At 29.8% G+C, this 13,570-nt stretch overlaps 1 protein-coding gene across 1 annotated transcript in view; it reads left to right on the top strand.

Moving 5' to 3' along the window:
- Positions 1-13,570, top strand: part of LOC142332520 (vascular endothelial growth factor receptor 1-like) — an 86,014-nt gene that overhangs the window by 70,015 nt on the left and 2,429 nt on the right. The window contains exons 19-24 of the mRNA XM_075378967.1: positions 2,413-2,558; positions 3,831-3,985; positions 4,359-4,487; positions 6,969-7,098; positions 8,513-8,591; positions 11,220-11,325. Of these exons, the coding sequence (XP_075235082.1) occupies positions 2,413-2,558; positions 3,831-3,985; positions 4,359-4,487; positions 6,969-7,098; positions 8,513-8,591; positions 11,220-11,325 (745 nt within the window). The remainder of the gene's footprint in view (positions 1-2,412; positions 2,559-3,830; positions 3,986-4,358; positions 4,488-6,968; positions 7,099-8,512; positions 8,592-11,219; positions 11,326-13,570) is intronic.

The raw sequence follows: 13,570 nt of genomic DNA, 5'->3' as shown, positions 1-13,570 counted from the left end.
TTACACAGATTTTATTATGTTTCTAACTGCATATATTGCCTTCATTATTATTTCTACATACAGAAAGGGCCAAAAAAAGGAAAAATTTAAACAAATGAATGAAAACCTCAAACCTTATTTAATTAAATTTATTTATATCAAATTTAATAACAAAATATGCGATTTACAAACTACTTTATAAACATCACTCATTAAAAATTATTTCATTCAAGAACAGACATTTTCTTTAAGTCTCTCACCAAGTGTCTCTCACATTTTTTCTAAGATATCAATTTATTTTTGATCTCTTCATTAGAATGCCTTTTAAATTCATCATTACTTCAGGGTTTAGTGTTGTAGATCCTACTTTTTAAAAAATCCCTGATAATATAACATGCACTTTAATCAGTAGTAGATTTTCTTGGCTATGGAATGTATCAATTTCTTGACGTGACATGATTTCAAAATAAATAACTGTTGCACTGCAGCAATAGAGATTACCTAATGACAAATGTCAATAAATATCTCAGTTTTTTCTTAAGATATATTTTTATTGAAAAAAGTCAAAATGCGTAGAGAGAAAATGAAGTAAGATAAGCCATTTTTCCGCATGAATTTTTTTTTATCTCCTGAATCGGTCCCTTAAGTTTTCAATATCTCTTGAAATCCTCTGTATATATCCAATTTTTTCCACGTAAATTTAATAATATTATAAAACATAAAATCTAAAAACAAAAAAAAAAATTATTTTGTGAGGATCTTAAGAACTTAAAACTAATCTAAGTGTGTACTTAATATTTAAAATACAGGGCAATACTAAAAGATGTACTCAATTTAGTAACTCCTGAACTATATTATAATATTTCCTGAACTATACATTGTACCTTACTGATCGATGTAATAGTTGGGAGAGTAGGTTCAAAAGTTCTGAATAACATTGCTAGAGCACATGTAGTTGCTTAAACTACCGCTAGAGTGCTTGTGCTGCTATTACGTATCAGTTGTTAGTAAGATGGCTACAGTACAACATAAGGTTTTCTGTGGTTGAGTACGGCAAATCTCAGTCGGTAACTGCAGTGCAGCATATGTTTAATCTTTGATTTAACATTGACCCTCCAACAAGGAAGAGCATATGTTTCACCATTTTGAACAAACAGGTGTAAAGGCAAGAGTACGGACTGACCGCATATGGCAGGAGAATGTGAGACGAATTGAAGAAAGTTTTGTATGAAGCCCAAGAAAGTCAACTATAAAGTGAACATAGAACTTCGAGTATCTCAGTCAGCCGTGTTTTGAGGCGTCGTTTACTTTTCAAGCCATACTTCCTACAACTTCTACAGGCTTTTCACGAAGGTGACAAACCAAAGCATGATGAATTTTGTGATCAAATGCTTGAAAACATGGAGGATGAAATTTTTTTCTGCATTTAATTTTTAGTGATGAAGAGATGTTCCATCTCATGGAAAAGTGAATAGACACAATGTTTGCATATGGGGTCTACAAAATCCCTATTATACACTGCAACATGAGAGAGACTCAAAGGTTAATGTGTTTTGCTCCCTATTGGAAACAAAGGTTTATATACCATTCTCTTTGGGAACACACAGTTACTGGAATAATGTATCATGTACATGCTGGAAAATTGGCTTTTCCCTTGACTAAATGAAGATTTAAAAGACTTAATTTTTCAACAGTATGAAGCAACACTCCATTGGCAGCTAGATGTTCGATGCTATCTGAATGAATCTTTACCTTAATGATGGTAGGATACATCATGTTCTACCATTGTCGAATGCTAGAACACATCAGGAATGAAGAGTTACAAAATTAAGTTTATCATTCCGAATTACTCTGTATTATTTTTTTTCAAATACTGCAGAATTTTTTCGAGTTTTATTTTATTGTTTATTTTTTATTTATGTTTTAAAATGGAACAATACATTCCGAGGAAAGATGAAAATATAAAATGAATTAGTTAAAAAATTAATTACTAGGTGTAGAGTATAACTGAAAAGCACTACTGATAATCCAGGTGTGAATTAGTTTTATGATAGTAATATTAATAAATTTTTACATAAGTAAAGATTGATATTTGAATGTTGTTTCAGTTTTCATGCTCTTTCATATAGTTACGGAAAAAGGTTTACTAGATATTATTTTAGGAATTTATAATTTTTGTTCAGATTAAATCTTTTTTTTTATTTATAGATATAATGAAAATTTGATTACAAGAATTAGATTATTTGGATTTTTGTTATTATAGGCATGCATATAAATAGTTTTAAATAAAACCAAAGGATTTATGAAAATTTAGATATTTTGTTAATGTTTAATTAAAATATTAAAATTTAATATTTTTTCCTTGGTCATTTTAACTCAAGAAAGTCTGAACTGATTTAATATTGCAATGTTTTTTTTTTGTTTTATTTTAAGATCAGAATATGTTAAACCACTATCTAATGGCATTACTGGAACATCACAAGCAAATGGAATTACATCTCGTTTGGGTAGCCTGTCTGAAGATAATCAACAAATAAACAGTAATGGAACTGAAGTGACATCTATTTCTACACCTGTTGGTATGTTATTATATAGATCAAGTAGTATTATCTATATATATATATTTTTTTTTTATTGTTGTTAACTGTATTATTTTGGTCTAATTATAGATCGATCAGTACTAAATCATATTATTTATTATTAAGACACCCCCCCCCCCTACAAAATGGAAGAAGACATCAACATTTGAAATTTAAAAAGAATTAGACTGTGTTGTGTTATCAAGTTTAAAAAAAGATGACCTCCAGCAAAGCCCATCAGGGCTAAGAACCGAGGATGTGGTGAGGAAAACAAGATCGTCACAAGTCTGGTGTCTTTCCCCACAGGGGGGGTCAGGATGGATTCTTTTAAACTTCTATTTTTTTTTCATTGCTTAAAATATTTTACTAAAATTCAAGGCATGCTTTTTAAAAGAAAGTCCATTTTGAATTTGTCCAGTTTATGCGATATAAACAGATGATAGTTGTATAGCTCAGTTATTTCAATCAACAATACGTTGTTAGCAATAATATTTTAGTCATTTTGTTGTTTGATGTTTATATTCATGGATTAATAATGATTGATACAATTTGTGATTTCACCAAATGTGAAGAATAATCAGATTTTTGACGATAAAAAACAATTCACAGGCAAATTTGTGGCATTGACAGGCTGAATATTATGATTAATGCTAAAGTAATACAGTGGTGTTGTTCATTTCGAGAAGGGCAAACATTCATAATGAAGAACATAATGGTCAGCCATTGTTGGCAATAGATGATTTAATTGAAAAAGTAGACAAAAATTTGAGAAAGCTAGCTCTTCATGTATCATAATTATCTTTGACGTTTTCTGATGTTTCACTATCTTTGATTTATAAAGTTCTGACTAAAAAACTGGTGTATAAAAAATTTTATGCCAGAGATGTTATCTGACAAACAAGGAAATACATTCTGTTTTGTCAAATAAAGGTGTCTTACTTGTAAAATTTAGTGTTCGTGGAACTGCTGTGAATGCTGACATATCAGCATTAGTTATACAGCATACAGTTCATAAACTGTAAAGCATTAAAATATCTTAGAAGAACTACAAAAAATAAACAACATGAGATCTTCTAAATATAATGTTACTACTATGTTGTGAATCTGTATACACCCAAATCCTAATGTTGGTATATAACATTATTCTTCCAAAAAAGTGTTATATCTAATTTTACATTTACTTTGGTTGAAGATATATTTAAACCACTCACCCTGTCAAGAATTATTAGAAATATGTATTTATATGGAACTGCAATGCTCTTTTATTTTTAGGTGAAGAATCTTTTGTTTTTAGTTATCTTAACTGTAGAAGTCATTCTCAAGAACGAAAACACAGTAGAAATAATACACAGAAAATATCTACCCAAGACCTCTTATGTTGGAGTTTCCAAATCGCAAGAGGAATGGAATATTTGGCTAGCCGTAAGGTAATCATTTTTATTTTTACTTCATTAATTAAAATATAAAATAAGAGAAGATGATGAATTATTTTTAAAAAAATTCAGTAATTTTGGTTGTTCCTGAATTTATTCAGATTAGTGAACAATTTGCGCCAACATTTGGTTATAAATCATACTATATAACTTCATAAATTATATAATAATTGGACCACCTTGATGGTATGAACTGGTTGTACTTTGCCCTCCCTGCGAGTAGGAAGAGAGTTTGTTATGTGTTACATTGTATTTCCTAGGATGGATTTACTTTCATTTTATTTTTGAGTTGAATAATGATGTAAACTTAAATGTATCCTGATATGATAAAAGAAATTTATTCAAATTCATTTTATTTTTTGTTTAGGTACTCCATGGAGATCTTGCAGCCAGAAATGTACTTCTTGCTGAAAATAATATCGTTAAAATATGTGATTTTGGTCTCTCTAAAAATATGTACATGTACAAAGATGATAATTACTTCAAGAAAGGCAAAGTGAGTGATTGGTTTCTTTATACAATAACTTTATAAGCTACTTTATTATATAACTGTAGGTGCTGTACACTTTAGTAGCTTACCATGTGCTAATGTGCTTTGGTGGTAAAACTAGTATCAGACCACCTTCATGGTTTGATCAGTTATATTTTGTCCTCCAAGCGAGTAGGCTGAGAGTGTTATGTAATATTTTCTACGATAAGTCATTTTCATTTTATATTTTAATACTACAAAACATAAACTTTGCATTTCAGAACATTTTTGTAAGTTAGTTGATATTTTACATATAAACAATTGCTCTTAATGTAATCAGTAGATTTAAGTAATTTTAGATTAACTTAAGCATCTTATGTTTAACCCACCGGGTTGGTCTAGTGGTGAACGCGTCTTCCCAAATCAGCTTATTTGGAAGTCGAGAGTTCCAGCGTTCAAGTCCTAGTAAAGCCAGTTAGTTTTACACGGATTTGAATACTAGATCGTGGACGCCGGTGTTCTTTGGTGGTTGGGTTTCAATTAACCACACATCTCAGGAATGGTTGAACTGAGAATGTACAAGACTACACTTCATTTACACTCATACATATCATCATCCTCATTCATCCTCTGAAGAATTATCTAAACGGTAGTTACCGGAGGTTAAACAGGAAAAAAAAAAGCATCTTATGTTACAATAAATATTTATTTCACACATCCACGAGTAAGTGATTCATTGAACCAGTCATCTAGAAAAGGACATAGTTCACATCTAAATATTTTATTTATTTATTTTTTTTTTTAGATAAGATCCAACTGATGATACCTGTATAACATTTCTCAAAAGGTTCAGTAATATTTACCAAACAAGAAAAAGCTTATCTTTGAAGAGTTATATATTAAAAAATTAATTTTATATTATATAAAATATTATATATTTATATTATGATTAAGACTGCATTTGATTACAATTTATTAAAACAAAACTTCATAGGAAAATGGTAAATGTACTTTCATGTATTGGCTTTTTTAACACTTAACAAAGCTTCAAAATTTCAACATTCTATAAAAGATCCTTAAAAGTTAAAAGGTCCTTATAATTTTTCAAAACAAGTTTTTTTTGTGACATGTATTTTTAGTAAAATGACTGGTATCAATAGGTAATGGTGTTAATTTATTGCTGTACGTGTCCTTTGTTAGTCAAAATGTCCAAGCAATAGTTTTTTCAATTAATATATATTTTGAAATTTTACTGTGTTTTTATGTCTGTATTTATATCCTCTAAAAAGAGGGCAGATATTATTATTTGACATTTGTCTTTTGTTTTAACTAAAAATTACAGCAGAAACCAAGGTAATTCTTAAACAATTGATAATGGTATATTAAATATTATGCAAATATATATCTGTTAATAAATAGTTTTAAAAAAATCTTATAACACAGTTGCAGAACCTTTCCATCACAAAACTATTTATAAATAAAATAAAATTAATATATTTTATTAAATAAAACATATTAAATATATTTATTAACTCTACTCCACATATTGAAAAAAAAGGTGATATAATTACAAGATAATAATACAGGCTTGAGGTTAAACCGCAAATTTCAAATCTGGCTTTACTAAAAAAAAAAAAACTTCTATTTCAACAAGTTTAAATATTAAAATCGTTTTCAGGACCCTTGAAAATGTATAAATTGATATCTAACACGACCATGTTAGTTTTTGCACAAACCCCAAAGTGAAGTCCAAGTTCAATTTTATAAAAAACCTTTTTTTAAAGTAGTCTTGATTGCAGTAAAAAAGAAAAAAGAAAAATGTTAAAAAAAGCATGATTTTTGGTCAGGTCCAGTCACTTGGTGGGGTTAGGAGCTCCAAATTTAGTAAAGATTAATTTATATGTACAATTAGATGACAATAGAAGAAACCACAATGAAAAAACAACATCATAGTGGTCAAAACAAAGGTTTAAGAGCATTTTTTTGGAGTAGGGATGTGATTTTGCAAACTTTTTTTGCAAATATTGTTATTTTTTAATCGTTTTAATTGTTATTTTTTTAATTGTTATTTTACTTATGCACATTTGTGCATAAGTAAAATATGACCTTAATTATGTGAAATCTCAAGATACTAAGGGTGACCTTGCTTTACAGCCTCACCCCCTTGATCTTTTAAGTTGAAAATTTAATAGCATCAGTGCCCCATATATAAGTTCTGGAGATATAAGGTGATTTGGAGGTATTTTTTATTATGAAATGTTATTTGAAATCTTCAAAACTGTTTATGGATAGATGTATTTCTGTATGTACTTCAGTTTCGTAACTGTTTTTAAAAAATACATTGAATTTGAAAGAAATTTTGGATTAAGAAATTGGAATTTTTTTTCTAAGTTTCCCAGGTTATTTTTATTTTTTTATTTATTATAATTATTTATTTTGTAATCTTAGTATAGTTTTTAATTATATTTTAGTCCTTTAATATTCTAAAGCATATACCATTATTTATAGAGATTATTACCAGTTAAATGGATGGCTCTTGAAGCAATTCGTGACAGAAACTTTTCAATACAATCAGATGTTTGGGCATACGGTATTGTTTTGTGGGAATTATTTTCATTAGCCAGAACACCATATCCAGGTAATAAATGTAACATAAAAATTATTGTTATTGTATTTTTATAATTAAAAATGTAAAGTGATATTTTTATTTCTATAATCACAAATTAATAATGGTATTATGATAATATTATATACAGAATCAAGATAACATCAAATACATAATCTTAATACCTCTAAAATATTAATAACTATTTTATTAATTTAGATTTTTTTATGGAAGATGAGTTTTATAGCACATGAAGAGTTGCTAAATCTGATCAAGATTCAAATCCAAACTTCGGTATAAAAGACAGAGCCACTATCTCTCATCTACACATCCATTACTTAATTTTTTGAAAACGGAATCTTTTGAATGGAAAATATTTATTTTGTTTATTAATCATTTCTTACATTCCTCAAATTATACATTTTTTTCTTAAAGAGATTTCATGTTCAATTTATTTATTCATTTACATCCTAATGTAATGAAATTTATTAATTTCTATAAACTCAAATGTAAAGTTAAGGTAAAGGCAATCTCTTATATCCAACCTTCAAAATGCTATTAATGAAATGAAATTTAATACAAGTTTAAAATAACAACAAAAAACAACACAAATCTTAAATTATGTGACAATAATTCATTGGAATTCTTGAAGAGAAACATCGATCGAAACACTGCAACAATTTATCTTGGAATTCCTCTACTGTGCAAAAATGCTTTTCATTAAGTTCTTTTTTCATATGCGAGAACAACAAACAATCACATGAAGTAAGATCAAGTGAATAAGGAAGGTAAAACTTTTCATCTTGTTCTTACAGAGATCAACCACCACTCTCCCACAACTCCAGGTGTTTTCATCACGCATTCTTCTTGACATGTTAATAAAGAATTGCTGATCCCCTTCTCTCCAGAAGGAACAAATTCTTTGTGAACAATCCAGTTCAAATTGATCAAAATTACTGTATTTTGGTTCAAATTCTTGCGAAGGCAGATGCTTTTATATGGATTTGAAACTGTGGATACTGGTGTTTTTTGATGTTTGGGTTTCAGTTAACCACAAGTCTCAGGAGTGGTCAACCTGAGTCTGTTCCAGACTAAATGTTGACTGTACTGCACTTATATGTCAGGCCTGGCAAGCCGGAAGCAGTAATTGCATTTGCCTGTACTCACACATACAGACCCAGCAGTAGCTGGAAAAGTGATTGGAAGAAACAATGAATTTTGTAATGCATGAAAAATCCCATGCTTGATTGAAACTGGTACCCGCAATCTTTGAATAAAAAGTAGAGGTACTACCATTCTGCAATGGAGATTGCCAGAGTGAGGAGTTATTTTAAAGTAAGTTTAATGCAAATAAATATATAAGTATTGTGGATAATTCTATTATGACATCTTTAAAACAATTTAGTATTGTGATTTATAATTTTTACTTAACATTTATGTTCTTTAGGTATTGATGCAGAAAGATTGTATCAGAGACTTGAAGAAGGGTTTAGAATGGAAAAGCCTGAGTATGCTACAAAAGATGTGTAAGTTGTTTTTTAAATCATTATATTTACTTATGTTTTTATTTATTAAAACTATTTTCTTTCTTCTTCTGATTTTGTTTATTGTCATTGTTTAATACTTTTGCAAAGATGACGATTTTAACAAGACATTAAATATTAAAGTTATGTAGCTATATAAATACTTACAAACTCAAATATTAATATACAGGTGTCCTATGAAGAAATGGAGAACTTTCAGGACACTGAGTTACAGGTAGCGAAAGATTTCAGCTCTTCTAATAAAAAGAGCTCCACTGTAATTTTTTGAACCCAAATTAAGACGTAAATTTGCTGATTTCTTATGTAATTTGAACTGGGAAATAAGATAAAACACATCCCAGAGCTTTAACTCCAGTACTTTTTAAGATATCTGACGTAAAACAAAATTTAGTGTCAAAAAACAAGTTTTTTTTAGGTTTATAATACAATAGCTGTGTTAAATGGCTAATAAATGAGCAATATTTAGTAACAAAACTTGTAAAGAATTTAATTTTGAGAAAATTAATGTAAATACAAGCAATTAAAAGTAAATAAAATCTATTAAAAATTGATTTTTTTTTTTTAGTGAAGCAGAGACTAAAAATAGACAGAAAATCGAATATTCTTTCATATTCTGAACCAAATAAAAACATTCTTTCCAAAAACAAAAATACTAATTACGGAAAATAATTTTAAAAGAAATACATAATTTATGAAACAGTATTTTAGCTATGTATATTCAATAATTTACACAGGTAAAATGAAATAATTACGTAAAAAACATTAAATTGAAATGCTTGTTATTTCAGAAATCTTTAAAAAAATTTTATTGTATAGGTTGGCAATAATAAAAGCTGGTCAACAATAAAAATTGTTCTCATTTTTTGTTTTTGTTAAAAAAATTAAAGAAATTTTTTTTGTTAAAAACAATTTGTTTGAATCCGTTGTCGTAAATAATTATACAGATAAAGGAAGTGTAGTATTAACATATCATAATGTAAAACTGCCGTTTCAGTTTTCTATTGAAGAATATGTCGATATAATTTTTGTTTATGGATTTTATAATGGGAATTCTTAAGCTGCTTGATGTGAATATCAGGAGAGATTTCCTGGAAGGCAGATTTCAAATACAAAAACTATTTCTTCGGTGTATCAGTATTTACTAACATGTCATTGTGTTTGTTTTCTATTGAATACCAAGTAAATCATCATGTTAATGATGAATATCATGTGATTTAGAATATTCAGCACAGTCCAGGCACTAGTACAAGGAAAATGTCATGTCGCACATCCTGACCCCATAGGGGAAGACCCCATGTGGCAGTTTCAGTCCCACGCCACTCCCTCTGTACCTAGCCCTTAATGGCTTTACTGGAAATCATTTTCCAAAACTTGGCAAAAGGATGCCACCGATGCTGTGAATACCGCAGGTGTGACATTCCCATCAGTGTACTACTATCATTAAGAACTCTCAAAAAGAAAAAACAACACATCTAAACTAAGTCTTAAACAAAACTGAATAACAAAAATAATAACTGAAATCTACTAGCTACTCGAAAGGTAAAGATTTGAGTTCAACACACAATAGCAAAGAATACGAGAACAACAACAAACATTAAAAGAAACCATGGATACAAAATTTAATACAACAAAAAAATCAGAAACAGAAAGAGGGAAAATCAAAGCAGAATCCTAGACCCTCTCAGCAATCCTTTTTTTGTCAAGTAATCTATGGAGTTTTCCACTATGACCCATTTGTCCTGGTTTCACCAATTATCATGGAGCCAAACGCCGACTCGATAATATCAAGCTGACAAATAGTCTCTGTGCACATCAACTTGTACTTAGAGCATTCATACAATACATGATGAATGTCATCCAACTGTCTGCATTGTGGATTCGTTCCTGAGTCCACCAGGCCAAGAATCTGGAAGAAATCTTTTGCTAGGTGTAAGTGGTAAACAAGACGTTTCCAGACCTACGTTCTAAATGACCTTTTTTCCACCAGTAGAATATGTCCTGAAAGTTTCTCCATTTTTTTGTGGGACACCCTATGTAAAATGACTGCTGTTACAATCTGTTATTAGATAATGAAACTGTTTTTGATACCATAGTATAAATTTGTACACTTTTTAATTATAAACTTGAATCACATAAAAGTATTATTTCCTTCGTTCAATTATAATGTTTGTATTTTACTTGTTTATTAATTATTTTGTTATGTATTTATTTTTAATCTATTTTAATAGTTAAATAATTAACAGTCTATAAAAGAGAAAAATATCAGACATACCTACAGAAATGAGATAAAAATTTTATAAGAAATTATTATACATCTTTTTTCTGATTATTTCAAGGAATTTGATTACTGAAAAATTTCATAAAAAGTGGAAATCACATCTGATTATAACTGTCAAGTATAAGACTGATTAAATCCCAAAAGGTCAAGTTAAAGCAGGATTATGTTTTGCTTAGCGGCTTCAGATGTATTTAACATGTTCATGACCGATGACCGATACTTCCTTCATAATAAAGGAAATCTTTGCATTACAATAATGTAAAATTTTAAGAAGTCAAGTATTATAATAATTTTTTATTTATGTCTTTATCTGTTTGCTTCTTTTTTTATAGATATGATGTAATGTTAGATTGTTGGCAAGAAATACCTTCTAAGAGGCCATCTTTTACAGATCTTGCTGAAAAATTAGGTGGTGTGCTTGAAGATAGTGTTCGTAAGGTAATTTATTTTTATTTATTTATTTAATATCTCTTAAATTATGAATCTATTATAACTTCAAATGGAACTTATCTAAAAAACAGTTTAAAATTAGTGTATTTGATTGCTTTTACAGGCTAGTTTCCCATTTTAAGTTTACTTTCTTCTCTTGTGTTTTATCATCATTCATCTTAAAATTGTATGGAAAAAAATAATAAAGTTTATTTATTATAAAACTTTTTTAAAGTAAAATTTGAAAATTTTCAAAGCTACACAAAGATGTGATCAAAGAACAACAAGAATTTTTTAATTCAGTGTGCATTATCTTTTTGACAGAATTCATCATTTTTCCACACATGAAAGCAACTCTGCCTACTCTACCTACAAATACAATTACATACTAGGCAGAATTGCTATCATGTATAGAAAAATGATGAATTGTATTTGTAATGGTATTGTATTTGATATCAATATTTTCAGCCATATTATATGTAGTTCAAATTTTGCAGTCTAGTAAATAGAACGTTATTATTAGTGGTGGTTAATTTTGTTTGAAAATGACAGAACAAAGGATCTGTATTGTATTAACAATATAAAGTAAGGTAACTAATGGAGTAAGGTTTCATCTTTGGGACTTGAGCGTCATTTCACCACATACATAAAAGTTGTTAAGATGATTTAAACAAACTCTAGGCATTTTTGTAACTAACGACTAATTAAAAGAAATAAAGTTGTAAATATGTAATGCACATTAATTCAGACGTACAAAGCACTCACAATGATGTGTTTACTGGTTTACTACTATCTCACAATTGGCATCGTTCTGATGAATATGTGCTACATTAGATCACGTTTCTACATATCTGAACCTGCACAACAGTAGCAACACTACCCTTTGATTTAGCTCATTTGGTTCCATTATATTCACAGTGCTCTAGGAGCTTTTACTTGACAATGAACAAGTGGGCGAAAAACATTTTAAAATATTTAATCAGATTAAAATAACAAAAAAACTGTGGGCGATGGAGAAATTCTGAATACATATTTGAAAACAGGATAAAAAACTGCATTAAGGACACTTACTGGTTACTCGTGAGACAAAGTTCATGTCAACCAGTGTAATTTTTACCTCTGGGACCACTGTTAGGTATTGCTTCAGAGGATGAGATCAATGACAATTTTTGTAGCGTATGAAAATACCATACCTGACCGGGATTCAAACCCAGGACCTCCAGATGAAAGGCGGGGACACTCTCACTCGCGCCATGTAGGCCAGCTGACCAGTGTAACTGAAAGGATAGAATCAATGTCGTATGATTCCTTCAATGCATAGCACTTTTAGATTATTACAAAGCAACACAAAGTGCTCTAACAAAATAAAATTTGAACACTTTTTATGTCATAAGGGTCCGTCCATCTTGTAGGACAATTTGAACATGAGACGCATTGCTGCAAAATTCGTACTGAGACTGTTGAACAGCAACCAGAAACAAAATCGCATAGCTGTCTGTAGTGAATTGAAAAATTCAGCAAGAGATGACCCTAACTTCATCACCAACATCATAACCGATGATGGAACATGGGTGTACGTGTATGACTCTGAAACTAAGTAGCAGTCGTCGCAGTGGAAGTTGTCAAGTTCTCTGCGGCCAAAAAAAGCACGCCAAGTTTGCAGCATCGTGAAGTCCATGAAGATTGTTTTTTTGACATCAAAGCATTATCCATAAGGAATTTGTTCCTCTTGATCAAACTGTCAATGGGATGATCTATTGTGAAGTTTTGAAGCAGTTACGTGAAAGCATTAGGCGCAAACGTTCAGTTCTGTCGGGTAACAACAGCTGGGTTCTGCACCATGACAACGCACCTGCGCACACATCAGTAGCCGTTCGGAATTTCTTGGCTTCCAAAAAGACGGTAGTGATTCCCCATACACCCTATTCGCCTGACCTTGCCCCGTGCAACTTTTTTCATCTTTCCGAAAATAAAATTTCAATTGAAAGGCCATTGTTTTAACACAATTGAGGAGATTCAGGAAGAAACACAGAACGTGCTTAGAACAGTTATACCTGCAGACTTCCAGGGATGCATGGAATCATGGGAAAAACTCTGGAATCACTGTATCAATGCCCAAGGGGATTACTTTGAAGGAGACAGTGGAAATTTTAAGTTATGGTAAGCTATTTTATTTTTATGGTAAAATTCCCTGAACTTTTGGGTAGCAGCAGCTCGTATAACAAAAAACGTAAAAATAAACAAATAACGTAAA

The sequence above is a fragment of the Lycorma delicatula genome, chromosome 11 (genome assembly GCF_047948215.1).
Source record: "Lycorma delicatula isolate Av1 chromosome 11, ASM4794821v1, whole genome shotgun sequence".
Classification (NCBI taxonomy): Eukaryota; Metazoa; Arthropoda; class Insecta; order Hemiptera; family Fulgoridae; genus Lycorma; species Lycorma delicatula.
This window is presented reverse-complemented; position numbering and strand designations above follow the sequence as displayed.